Source organism: Salvelinus sp. IW2-2015, unplaced genomic scaffold (assembly GCF_002910315.2).
Source record: "Salvelinus sp. IW2-2015 unplaced genomic scaffold, ASM291031v2 Un_scaffold2551, whole genome shotgun sequence".
In the NCBI taxonomy this organism is placed as follows: Eukaryota; Metazoa; Chordata; class Actinopteri; order Salmoniformes; family Salmonidae; genus Salvelinus; species Salvelinus sp. IW2-2015.
Genome location: NW_019943864.1, coordinates 1 through 13,590, shown reverse-complemented (window position 1 = coordinate 13,590; position 13,590 = coordinate 1). Strand labels below are relative to the sequence as shown.

The window sequence follows — 13,590 nt, the reverse complement described above, 5'->3', positions numbered from 1 at the left end:
CCATACATTCACATCATATTTTATTCCAGAGTTTAAAGCATTTTTCTCTATTAACTCTCAATCAACAGATAACCCCCTCGCTCCTTTGGGAAACCTGTAAAGCGTACGCCAGGGGTCGGATTATGTCATACACAGCCACTAAGAGGCGGAAAAAGCGTGAAAAGCAAAAAACGTTAGAGGGTGAATTAGGAACTAAAGAGAAGGACTATATTAAAACTCCCACTCCTGCCCTATTAAAGGAATTATCAGTTCTTAGATCAACGTTGGACTCTCTCCTAACACAGGACGCTGAAAAGAAAATGAGATTTGTCAGGCAAAAGCTATATGAACATGGCGATAAGCCAGGACAGTACTTGGCGTTCCTTGCTAAAAAGAGAGCTGACTCACAGTCAATTGCTACTATTACTAATTCTGATGGCAATCATTTATATGAAAATAAATTGATAAATGACTAATTTAAGAAATTTTATGCAAATCTTTATGCCTCAGAACTGCCAAATGATGCACCCAAATTAATGGAGAACTTATTTTCTAAGATTGAGCTCCCTACTATCTCCGAAGAACAGAGGTCTCTCCTTAATGCCCCTATTACCGAGGAAGAGATAATGTTCGCAATTAAGAATCAGCAAAATGGTAAGGCCCCAGGACCAGACGGGTTTTGTAGTGAGTTCTATAAAGAGTTCCATGGCCTGATCCTTGAGCCATTGCGTGATATGTTTAACCACTCATTTTCAAATGACCAGCTCCCTCAAACACTGAGAGAAGCCAGCATATCACTTATTCTCAAAAAGGGAAAATGTCCAGAGTCTTGTTCCTCGTACAGACCAATTTCCCTTCTGAATGTGGATAGAAAATTGCTTTCTAAAATTCTAGCCACAAGATTAGAGGACTCACTGCCACTAATTGTGAAAGGAGACCAAACTGGCTTCATTAATCTTGTAGCCTGAGAATTCACTGAATAATTCAATAATATTAATAAGAGATGTAGTTGAAGTCTCGGGACTAGAGATGAATATCAGGACATCATCAGCATACAAGCTTATTTTATGGTGAACATCCCCAATGAACAGCCCCTGTATAGCAGGCGTTACCCTGATGGCCTCGGCCAGTGGTTCCATAACGAGTGCAAATAGGAGAGGGGACAAAGGACAGCCCTGTCTGGTACCTCTGTATATAGAGACGATATTTGACCTCAGCCCATTAGTAAGGACAGCAGCCTGAGGATCATCATATAAAACTTTCACCCATTTTATAAAGTTGTCCCCTAGACCAAATTTATTTAGAGCAAAGAATAGGTAAGACCACTCCACACGATCAAATGCCTTCTCAGCATCTAGGGAGAGCACAAGACCATCCATAGCACTTTGTTGGTACGCTTGAATTACATTAAGAAGCTGCCTGACTTTGTTGCAAGACTTATGACCCTTAAATTGTTCTTCGGATCGGATTGCATAGAGCAAAATAGTTGAAATAGCTTATCTATTTAATACTGTAAATTGGGTCTAATTACATTTACGATTTAGTCATTTAGCAGACGCGGTTATCCAGAGCGATTTACAGTTGTGAGTGCATACATTTTCATACTGGTCCCCCATGGGAATCGAACCCACAACCCTGGCGCCATTCTCTACCAACTGAGCTACACGTGACTTCAATAAGTTATTTGATGAATTGTAGCCTATCCTAACTTGTAGGTCTATAGGCCATGAAACCATCACAGTCATCAAAGGTGAGGAGATTATTCTGCAATTTATTTAACTAGGCAAGTCAGTTAAGAACAAATTCTTATTTACAGTGAGGGCCTATCCCGGCCAAACCCAGACGATGCTGGGCCAATTGTGCTCCGCACTATGCGACTCCCGCAGGATTTGAACCAGCTACTGCAGTGACACCTCTTGCACTGAGACGCAGTGTCTTAGACCACTGCGTCACTCGGCATGATCATGGAAATTAAATAAATAGGAAAAGATATACCTATTTCTAACTAGAAAATMACATTTACTGAAGTAAATGTGGTGTGTTTGCTAGTCTTGAAGTATTTATGGTTGGGAAACAGTAGTAGTWGTGAAGGCAGTAGTAATGTTAGTAGTAGCAATGGTAGTAAAAGGGTTTTCAAAGGCTATGTGTTAGTTATAGTGAACTATTTTGGGGTGGTTTGTAGGTGTGGAGTTATAGTYGGTTATAGTGGGCTAGTATAGTAGGCTACAGTGAGTACTATATCATCATAAGCCATAGAATGGGTTTTTATGCTCCCAAATTGTTTTAGTTTGAACATTCGGAAAGTTTTATGGCAGTGATTTCAGTTTTGAATGTTGAAGCCTGCATTCCGCAATTGAAATGAATGGGGATACAACAAGCTTTATCGTTCATGAAGTAGGAATGAAAGCAAAAAGCTGTGTTGAAGGAGCCTATGTTTTGTCAGTCTGCACATGTCATCTTTGGGGTGGTGTTTGTAGCTGTGGTTGTGTGGTTGTGTTGTAGGTTCTTTGGGCCCTACAGTATAGCTTAATTGGCCAATGAGCAGGACCATTTTGAATAGCTACCTCTGTAATAATGCCCAAATMACATGATGATGAGATGGGATGACGATAAAACACACWTTGAAAAACMGACACAAAAGTTGAGAATTAAGATTGGTTTCTTTTATAGAAATAAATCCTGCCTCACTTTGGAAAGTAGAAGGAAGATTGTTCAAGCAACGCTTCTCCAGTTGCCTTTTATTATGTAATATTATCTACATGCATGCGGCAGCCTCGGTTTTAAAACCTTTAGATTCAGTCTATCACTCAGCACTGCGTTTTATCACTGGGATAGATTTCATACACATCACTGCGTTTGATAGTTTCTGAGCTGGGAGTCTCTGACTACCAGAAGGGCCCAGGATTGGCTATTTTTGTATATAAAGCGGTTCTTCAGAGACCCCCCCACTACCTCAGCTCATGTATTGACTGGAAATCCAGACAATTTTCAGACCCGCTCTCTAGACATGGCTGGTCTGGAGTCCCGTGGGTCTCGACTGACCTGGGGGAAATGATTTTAGTTTTATGCCTCAGCTCATGGAATATCCTTCAGGCCATCTAGAAATTATTGTTGGTTTTGATTGATCTGGTTGTATTTACTGTATTGATATGATGTATTCATCCACCTCTTGGCCTGCTCGCCTCCCTACCTCTGAGGAAGTACAGTTCCCGCTTCAGCCCAGTCAAAACTGTTCGCTGCTTCTGGCACCCCAATGGTGGAACAAACTCCCTCACGACGCCAGGTCAGCGGAGTCAATCACCACCTTCCGGAGACACCTGAAACCCCACCTCTTTAAGGAATACCTAGGATAGGATAAAGTAATCCTTCTAACCCCCCCCCCCCCCCACCCCCTTAAAAGAGTTAGATGCACTATTGTAAAGTGGTTGTTTCACTGGATATCATAAGGTGAATGCACCAATTTGTAAGTCGCTCTGGATAAGAGCGTTCTGCTAAATGATCTTAAATGTAAATGTATTGTATGTTCAGTTCACAGGGCTCCCTTACAAATGAGATCCTGGTCTCAATGCTGACCCACCCTGTATAAATAACAAAATATATTTATTCCTATGGTTCTCATTCAAACCCGTGTTAATTTAAGATAATTTTACAATGGCCCTATAGCTCAAAAAGTAAACACAGCATCAAAAATCCTTTGACAAGCAATCTAAGTTGGGGCAGTCTGGACATTTGGAAGTTGGTTTCGTTTTAATAGCTTAAATCTTTTGAACTTTAGAGTTAGCAGGATAAATATAATAATAAAAACAGGAAAAAGAAATCTAGAGTTGTGCTTTGCTTAGCAAGGACACCTAATTATTTTAGAGTGCAAATATAAAATAAATAGATTTTTTGCACTTCTCACTAACCGCGAATGATTGCATGATATTTAGCTACCTGTTTAATTGTCCTGAATAAGAGAGTTATCATATATTCCTGCACAATGCTACTACTAGGCTACGTATGCCTTCTTGCAATGCAATACTTCAACCACTTGAAACTGTGCGTATTCATGGTCTAAAGTTAGCGTGAGGATAAACACATTCACACGTCAAGTTCAATTTCTATAAATGACAACTTTTGCGTGGAAACTGGCGCAAGCATGTTATGGGGGATATTTTGTCCATATGCAGCGTTTATTAATGAGGCCCCTGCAGACTACGCTCTTTTACTTTTTCAATTGAATTTTCCAACATTTACAAATATTTCCAGAGCCCCATATGAGATTCTACAGTGTAATATGGTGACATATTGTTCATGTCTTTATAGGAGGAGCAACAGGACATTGAGCTCTACAACACGTTCACAAGGAGAGACAATGGGCTTTACTCAACTCTGCAGCTGCCGCATCCTAACCCCTGACCCTCTGGCACCGTTGACCAATGATGACATGGCATTAGACACCTTCTCGTAACAGCTAGCTGTACGGTAGAGTGGAAGATATGCATTTACTGTGAATATTTTGATTACTGAAAATGCCATTTTTTTCCTTGTCTGACTTGCCATATATCAGCCTCTCTTTTACTGTAGATGTTCTGTGGTTGTTGTAAATATCAACACATACTGTCTGCAGGCTGCACATCCGTTATGGAAATACAAGTGTTATATACAGTACAAGTCTAAAACATGATAGCTGTTCTGTTTGCGGATAGAACAAAGCATGTTTCTGTGGAGATCACCTGATCTCAAAGTCATAAACTTTTCCACCAGGTGTCAGTGTACTGTTGTAAAATACTAACATTGTCCTGTCATAAACATGAATGGAGAAATCAGTAAAAGTCCCAACTGCCACTGTATTCAAACTGTAACTTTAAAATACAGAATATTAATGTAGACCTGTTTCATAGTTTTCTTTCCTATATAGGCCTGGTGTAACAGTATAACTTTAGACCGTCCCCTCGCCCCGACACGGACGCGAACCAGGGACCCTCTGCACACATCAACAACGGTCACCCACGAAGCATCATTACCCATCGCTCCACAAAAGCCGCGGCCCTTGCAGAGCAAGGGGCAACACTACTTCTAGGTTTCAGAGCAAGTGACGTAACTGATTGAAACGCCACTAGCGCGTACCCGCTAACTAGCTAGCCATTTCACATCCGTTACACTGGCTACATGAATTAGCCTACATGTGCATATGTTAGTGCATGTTAATAAAAAAACACACCAAACAACTAGTAACTAGCTGGATTTGATTTATTACAACTGTTTTTCCCCCAAAAAATGTATGTATGCTGTAGCCTATGTACTTCTGTGGATGCAAGGCCAGTCTATTTAAAGCATGAGATAACTGTTTCATGGTGGCCGGTCTGTCGTTTCCTGTTTCCTTCCTGCACATCAGGTAGCCTGACTACCATCCACATCGCTCCGGCCAAACACCACGCCCACTAGTGTTTCTTCTCCACCCRGAGTCTGGATTTGCTTTCCTCCCCAACAGAGTTGAGACAGAGTTGGCTTACATGAATCACGTCATTGGCTTTGACATTCTGATTGGTTAGAGACTTCTAATTGCTGGTTAATTTATTTTGTACAATACCCCTCATTTTGATGTCAGCACAAATATTTTCTAGTATGGGAACTTTGGTCCCTTATACTTGAATATTTTTTTTTTTCTTTAATGAATTCGCATGTAGTGATAAGGCCACACAGAGGGCCAGAGATAATTACAGACACGTGATAATCTGAAGTACCCAAAAAAGCTTACTAGATGTGATCTTAGAAAATTCCCCCCAAAACTTGAAAGTTACCAAAATTCTGGTAGTTTACTGGTAATATACCCTCCGTTTGAAACCTTAGATTGAATAGATTAAATTAAACATTTTCCAGAAGGAACATTAGTTGTGGCACGTCACACAAGATAAAGAAACAGCAACACACATGACAGATACACATGCTGTCAAGGTATATATATACAAGATAAACATTTAAAAGCTGTACTGATGCCTGATGGCAGTAATGCATATTGATTGTTTAGTGGAAGTGTCCAATACGGTTGATTTTCCACTCTTACGTGTGTGGTCTTTGTAAATGTCTCAGAGAGCTTTTTGGTTTCTGCTTACAATCTTTAAACTGACCTGCACAACTCTCCCTAGGCCCAAGAGTATCATGACCTGAGCCAAACCAGGCAACTAAGATAACTGTTATAACAGGCTCAATTCAACATCTTTAAAAAGGACTGTTTTTTTTTTTAACGGATTGATTGTCACAGACTTTTAAAGATAAAATAACATGAACCAGATTAGTCAAGAATGATCAGGTGTGTGTGTTAATGTGTGTACAGTCACTCAGTAGTCATTGAAAAGGTTCCTGAGAAAGAAAAAAGGGGGAAAGAAAATCGTAATATTTCAATTGGATGAAAACACAGGTCATTGTGATGTAATAAGATGGTCTGACAGCCATTGTGACAAACATAACAGAACAGATATTAACATGCAGCTGAGTGCATGATGCTGTCACCATGACTACTCCATGACCACCAACAAAATTACATAATTTCAGAGCTTCTTCCTGAAAGACAGACTACAGCAAAGAGTGAGAGAATGAAGTGTTAAACCTACTTCTTTACAGCTCCTGAGCTTGTTGCATCCTGCACTTGTCTGACGATCTGAGGATTTATCCTGAAACAAAAGGAAATGTTTAGTTATGTTTAGATTTTGGGGTCATTGTAATTATACTAAAAGCTTTGTAACATTCTCAATCATCTGTTTCACGCTTTCTATCGGGATAATCAAATAAAGTTATAAAAATACTCACATGTGTGACGGACTGGAGCTTGGTGTGAAAGAGATCAAAATAGACAGTTACCAGCAAGAAAACTACACCCAGAAATACATTTCAAAGTTTCATAACCAAGTTTTTTTCTCAATGAGAGAGATTACAGAAACATTAAGAGACTATGAAAGTATGAGAAGAGAACTACTTCTTACTCAACCTCCGCTTGATTGTTGAGCTGTTTGGTGAGCTGGTTGACGAGTGTGACCTGAAAAACATAAGGTAATAAAATTATTATTTATCTAAAAAGCTTTTAAAAATGTGGAAGAGATACTCACATTTGTGATGGACTGGAGGATGGTGTGACACTGAAATAAATCAAATCAACAATGTACTGACATGAACCACATCGATTAATTTTTATTTTATTACAATTATTGAATGATGAAGAATGATTTTAACCTGGTATAGCACCAAATCTCAGAAAATGCAATTGTAATGTTCCATGTTTTTAATGTTCCATGTTTTCAAATAGGTATCCATCATGATCCCTTAAATGTTCTTTAGAATGAGCATCTTACTGTTTGGATGTTGGTGGTGTCTTTAAGGGAGTTCTGCTGATTTCAGGGTCAGGAACTGGGGGTTTTCTAGATCAGATTAGAGATCAACTGGTAAACAACTGGCAGTCAAATCACATTCAATTCTAACTGTTCAGTTTCAAGGTAATAGTTTGTATCTCTACCTGGATGAGGTGTCTTTTCTCCTCTTTTGCCATATTACACAGAATACAGCAATGAGACACATTGAACCCATCACTGAACCCATCACTGCACCAATCACTGCACCTGTGAATAAGAGAGATGGCAGAAGAAGACAGAGGTCAAATTCCCAGGTACACTACACCAAAGCCTCATACATGTAAATATGGCTCTGCACTACACCTGCAAGTTGAATAGTAAAAGAGCCAGTCAATAGGTTGATTATGACCTGTCATTATTAGAATAACAACCACTTACCACTGATCCTGTCAACATCAGAGACCTGAGATTGACCTAGCACAGAAATACACAGGAAGTACTTCATCATGAACACAGGCAGTACTTCATCATGAACACACAGTACTTCATCATGAACACAGGAAGTACTTCCTCATGAACAGACAGTACTTCATCATGACATCATGTTCCTGATCATATCAATATATTACACATTGATCTATAGACATTTCTCACCAGTAATTGAAGCTGGAATCACCACGGAAGCATTCTTGGTGACATCACTGAAGGACATAGAAGCAACACACCTAACTTCTTTGTCAGTTAGACTGGACACTACCACTGTTACAGTAGTTGTCATAGTGACAGTTCCATTGGGATGGGTGACATCAACCATGGTGGAATGTTCTATCATTATGCTGTCCCAGGTTACTATAGGAACAGGTCGTCCAGTAGCAGAACAGGACAGAGTGGTGTGACTGTTGTTGGTTTGTGTGATGACGAGTGAGGGTCCATACAGCTCTATAGGACAACAACAGACACAGTTCACAGWGAATGTAAATACRATAATGGTTTCATGCACATGATTTACTAAATGATTCCATTTAAATGATTTACTAAATGATWCCATTTAAATTATTTACTAATTGATTCCATTTTGATAAATGGTTTCAAGACATTGGATGTATGATCTGATAAAATGGCGTTCTGAAGAAGTTGTTCTGAGTCAATCATTTACAGTACATTATGTTATCAGATTTTACCATTTACTTGGAGGCAGGTCCTTCCACTGATAGGTCCATCTGGAAAGGTGTTAAACAGACACTTGTAGCAGGACTCGTCTCCTCTTGACACTCCTCTGATGACGATAGAGCAGTTCTGCAGRCCCTCGTCTTCAAACTCCACTTTCCCCTCAAAAGGTGGGTTGATATTGGAACCGCGTTTGCTGTAGGTGGCCACATTTTCATTCGCCCCAGTTGTCACTTTTTGCCAGGTTACTTGCCGCACGTCTTTGGGTGTCATGAGCTCACAGTTTAATACTGCATCTTCTCCCAGGGTTGCTGTGACAACCTGCTGTGTTCTCACCAACTGAGAGAGCCCTGCATGAAGACAGTTACAATAGTTCTTAGACACTAGTAGTACTCAGAATGGTCAGAAGGGGGACTACAGTGCTAAGGGCAGTCTAGGCGGGAGGAAGTTATGGCACCTGTTGTAAAACTATCAATTTCTGTCAATTTCAGGATAGAATATACAAGATATGTGCATAAGGCCACAGCATACATCAACATTAAAGTACTCTTTAGAGCGACATCAATCATTCCATACAGTAAGAGTATGGAGCTGCAGATGAAATCGTGCATTTACTATAGTCAAACGAACTGGTTTGTCAACAGTTAACACACAATACGCATGTGTAACCGGTGTGAATTGGCTAGCTAGTTACAGGGCTGCGCACTAATAGCACTAATAAAAATGTAAAAATGTATTAATATACAYAATTGTTTACAGACACCTTTGTGTATAGCTCASCGCAATTTTGTGTTTAATAACCTTTATTTAACTAGGCATGTCACGATCGTCGTCAAGGAAATGACTGGACCAAGGTGCAGCGTGGTAAGCGTACATTCTTTTATTTTAAATGTCGCCAACAAAACAATAAACAACAAAACGAACGTGAAGCTCTGTAAGGCTATACATGCAAACATGCACTAACAAAGACAACAACCCACAAATGAGAAAAGGGAAAAAGGCTGCCTAAGTCTGATCCCAATCAGAGACAAACGATAGACAGCTTCCCTGATGAGAATCATACCCGGCCAAAAACAAAGAACCAGAAAGCATGACTTTCCCACCCGCATCACACCCTGACAAAGAAACATTGAGAATAAAAGGATCTCTACGGTCAGGGCGTAACAAGCAAGTCAGTTAAGAAACAAATTCTTATTTACAATGACGGACTACCCAGCCAACCCGGACGACGGTGGTCATTTGTTGATATGCCATATGGGAAACCCAATGATGTGACGCACCTGGATTCAACCTGCACTGCAGTGACGCTTCTAGTACTGAGATGCAGTGTCTTAGATCACTGGCCACTCAGGAGCCCAATGATTTTCAAGTATGTCACACTCTTGTTTAATGTATATATTGAATAGTGCAACTTTACAGATCAAATATGATCAAACACTGTATAGCCTCAAAACATTATTTTGAATCATGGATGGTCAATCCTTGCATCCATGTCTGTCTATGAATTTGGGAGCGGTTACATTAGTCTCATAGTTTAGTAGCACCTCTAGTGGCTTAAAGCCTCATGTATTTGTCCTAGTCTGTAGAACCAAAACGCGTTGTGCTGTGCCCAGCCTTTGTCTTACTACTTTTTGCTAATAAATACGAATTATTTAACAATTCAGAGATTGGTGGCCATTTTACCCATGCCAACCAAGAAGATTGAGCTACAGCTTCAATATGACATGTAGTTCGTGTTGTGAAATTAACAGTTTGTCTACAGTGTGAAAGCACACAATTAGATCAAGAACATTGGCACTAACAATATCGCGCCACTTCAAAGTGGTAGTCAAATGCGGTATTATCGGTGCATAAACTGAATAAACTCACCATTAGGAGGATATGAGCAGAATAAACAGAGCGTTGAAGAGTGCAGAGACATGGTGGAAAATGTAATTGACTCGACAGGTAATGAAATAAGAGAAAAGAGCGGGAAATTCCTTCTTCCGGCTACACCTGCCCCATAGCCTGATACAGTCTGTTTAATGCTCCCTCTTGCCATTCCTCATTGAATTGCCATACCAACAATGGTTGACACTCCCAATGACAATGGAGTAGGCAAACGCAAAACGGATCTGGGACCGAGGGCAACCTCCTGCATAAAAGTGAAAGTAAATTTGCTCTCTCTATTCTGTCCTACAGTCACCAGTTAAACTCAATCAATTTAGTATTGTGTATATACGCTGGGGAAAATTTGCTTAGGGTTTTCTTCTGCAGAAGCAGGGAAACTAATTAAATGTGATTCAATAAACCGCTGGACTCTAACACAACAAGCATCTGGAAATTCTGTATTTACAATAATACAATAAATTGACGATATTGAACTCAAAACTCACACACTTCCAAAATCTAATGAAAATAGGATAGTCAAACAATCGTCCCTCACACTGACATGGCAAGCGGTACCGATGCACCCCAAGTCTGACCTGGAACATTGCTTTACACCAAAGCCATAAGAATGCTAAATATGGTTAAATAGTTAACGCATTATAGCACCCCGGACTATCGGCGATGACTATTTTACACTAACTCTTTTGACTTCGTCAGGTTTGCTGCTGTTACTGTTTTATTATCTTTCCTGCTGCAGTCACTTTATACCCATGTTAAATGTACATATTCTACCCCAATTACCGTGGTTAACCCCTGCACATCGACTCGCTACCCCGTGTTAATTAGCCATATTACCCTTACTCGATGTGTATTTATTATTACTTGTTATTAACTTGTTTATTACATTTCTATTTTCTCTATTTTCTTTCTCTCTACATTGTGGGAAGGGCCCCTAAGTAAGCATTTTACTGTTTAGTCTACAGAATGTTGTTTAACGAAGTATGTGACATTTTATTTGATTTGAAGTTGTATGCATTGCCACTGACAGAGTAATTATAGATGAATCGGACAACAAATGTAACTCCAGTTAATACATGATGTAGCACAAGTTTATTTAAAAGGGCATTGAGAGATGGAGTCACATGATAACATACACGATATTCTGAAGACAGTGGGCCTGCTTCAGCTTTTTATCTGTGGTGTAGGGCCTATGGGAAATCAACAATGTGTCATGGCAACATTTCCAGATAACGATATTGTTTCTCAAGAAAAACGGGCTATGGCGTTCTGAACTTTGAAAAATTAACGCCGAGCCTAGGCTCTATTGATGCCAACAGCATGACTTTTAACTTAAGTAATAATTTACTATTACTTAATTGATATCAGATTTACTCAACCAAAACACACACCATAAGGCAAAAAATGTTCCATCACCTTTTTACTACCACAAGACCTCAACACCTACATCAATTACAAGTTCAACACGTGGCTATCATTTTGAAAGTAAGTTTGAGATGAAATAGTGGAGGATAAAATATTTAGCAGACAAAGGAAATAAGGGACTAATGTCATATTTTGTGAGAGAAGTGAACATTATCTATGCTTCCTCTTCTCTTTGGCTTTCAATAAGTAAACAGCAGGTGGTGCTGCTGTCTTGATATAACCACAACCTGGAGTTTGTGTTTCAGCCCAATGGTTAGCCACATTAGCGTGAGGGATGGAGAATGGAGATGGAGCAAAAGTACATTACCAAGCTGGGATACTGAACCCAATAATTACCATAAAATGAAGAATATATGTGTGGTTATTGATGCTGGTATGACAGTGGTAACATAGTTATGACAGCTATTTAGACATACCACTGGCAGGACCAAAAGTATGTGGACACCTGCTCGTCGAGCATCTCATTCCAAAAATATGGCATTAATATTGAGGTTGGTTCCCCTCCTTTGCTGCTAAACAGGCCTCCACATCTTCTGGAAGGCTTTTACACTAGATGTTGGAACAGTGCTGCTGGGACTTACTTCCATTCAGCCACAAGAGCATTAGTGAAGTCGGCACTGATGTTGGGCGATTAGGCCTTGGCGTCGCAGTTTTGCATTCCCCAATTCATCTAAAGGTGTTAATGGGGTGAGGTCAGGGCCTCTGTGCAGGGCCAGTCAAGTTTTCCACACCGATCTCAAACAAACAGTTCTGTGTATGCTGAAACAGGAAAGGGCCCTTCCCCCAAACTATTGCCACAAAGTAACAGAATTCTGTTATGCTGTATTAGTAAGCGTTTCCCTTCACTGGAACTTAAAGGCCCCTAGCCTGAACCATAAAAACAGCAACAGACCATTATTCTTTTTCCACCAAACTTTTACAGTTGGCACTAGGAATTGCGGTCAGGTAGTGTTCTCCTGGCATCCGCCAAAACCAGATTTGTCCGTCGAACTGCCAGATGAGGGCGGTGATTCATCACTTCAGAAAAGGCATTTTCCCTTCTCCAGAGTCCACATGGCGGCTAACTTTACACCACTCCAGCTGACGCTTGGCATTGTGCATGGTGATCTTAACTTGGCGGCTGCGCGGCCATGGAAACCCATTTCATGAAGCTCCCAACGAAATGTTATTGTGCTGATGTTGCTTCCAGAGGCAGTTTGGAAACTAGTAGTGAGTGTGCACTAATCTTAAGGGGGTCCACCATTACTTTTGTATATGGTGTATGATGACATAACAGTAATGACACTGCCCACTTACGCAAAAAAATTACTTCTCCTTTCGGTTTCTTCTATCGAACTACAACATGCGTACACACTGGCCGTTTCAGGTGTTGATTGAAACTAACCAATATCTGCCATCAGTTCTACGCTTGATAAAAATCACCCTTCGCCTTGTGGTGGTGCAAGAATCTATCCTTGTTGTGTCTAAACAAGAAGTTGATGGGTCTTGTTGGTTGATCATAAGACCTCTCTGTGGTGAGTGCTCAGCAAAGACTCCAGTCACAAAAGACAGATTGCCCTAGCAGAGTTGCCAAGTGTTTCTGCCACACGGAGTAAACACACAGACAAGTAGACAACAGCAGCACTCCTCCTCTCAGCTCTCAAGCGTCCATTTATAACCAAGTCAACCCACGTCAAAGGAGCAATCACTTTGGTTTGATGAAGTGTTATTGTGTTCCTCTTGCTGAGTAAATACATCATAATCTGTAGTCGGTCTCAGCAGGAGTGTCGGTTCAAACTCTTGGTTTCTGCAGTTGTCCAGTATGTGT

General features: G+C 40.3%; 1 protein-coding gene across 2 annotated transcripts; it reads right to left on the bottom strand.

Annotated features, from left to right (window-relative positions):
- Positions 1–6,749: 6,749 nt before the first annotated feature.
- Positions 6,750–8,829, bottom strand: LOC139025361 (OX-2 membrane glycoprotein-like). 2 transcript variants are annotated; one of them, XM_070440449.1, is made up of 8 exons: positions 8,486–8,829; positions 7,959–8,243; positions 7,743–7,778; positions 7,469–7,571; positions 7,308–7,373; positions 7,065–7,094; positions 6,935–6,994; positions 6,750–6,786 (listed from the first exon to the last, which is right to left on the bottom strand). In XM_070440449.1, the coding sequence occupies exons 1-8, from the start codon at positions 8,742–8,744 to the stop codon at positions 6,765–6,767; spliced, it is 861 nt and encodes a 286-aa protein (XP_070296550.1). In that variant the 5' UTR covers positions 8,745–8,829; the 3' UTR covers positions 6,750–6,764. The 2 variants fall into 2 exon arrangements, with proteins under 2 accessions (XP_070296550.1, XP_070296551.1); XM_070440450.1 differs by lacking the exon at positions 7,065–7,094.
- Positions 8,830–13,590: the final 4,761 nt, after the last annotated feature.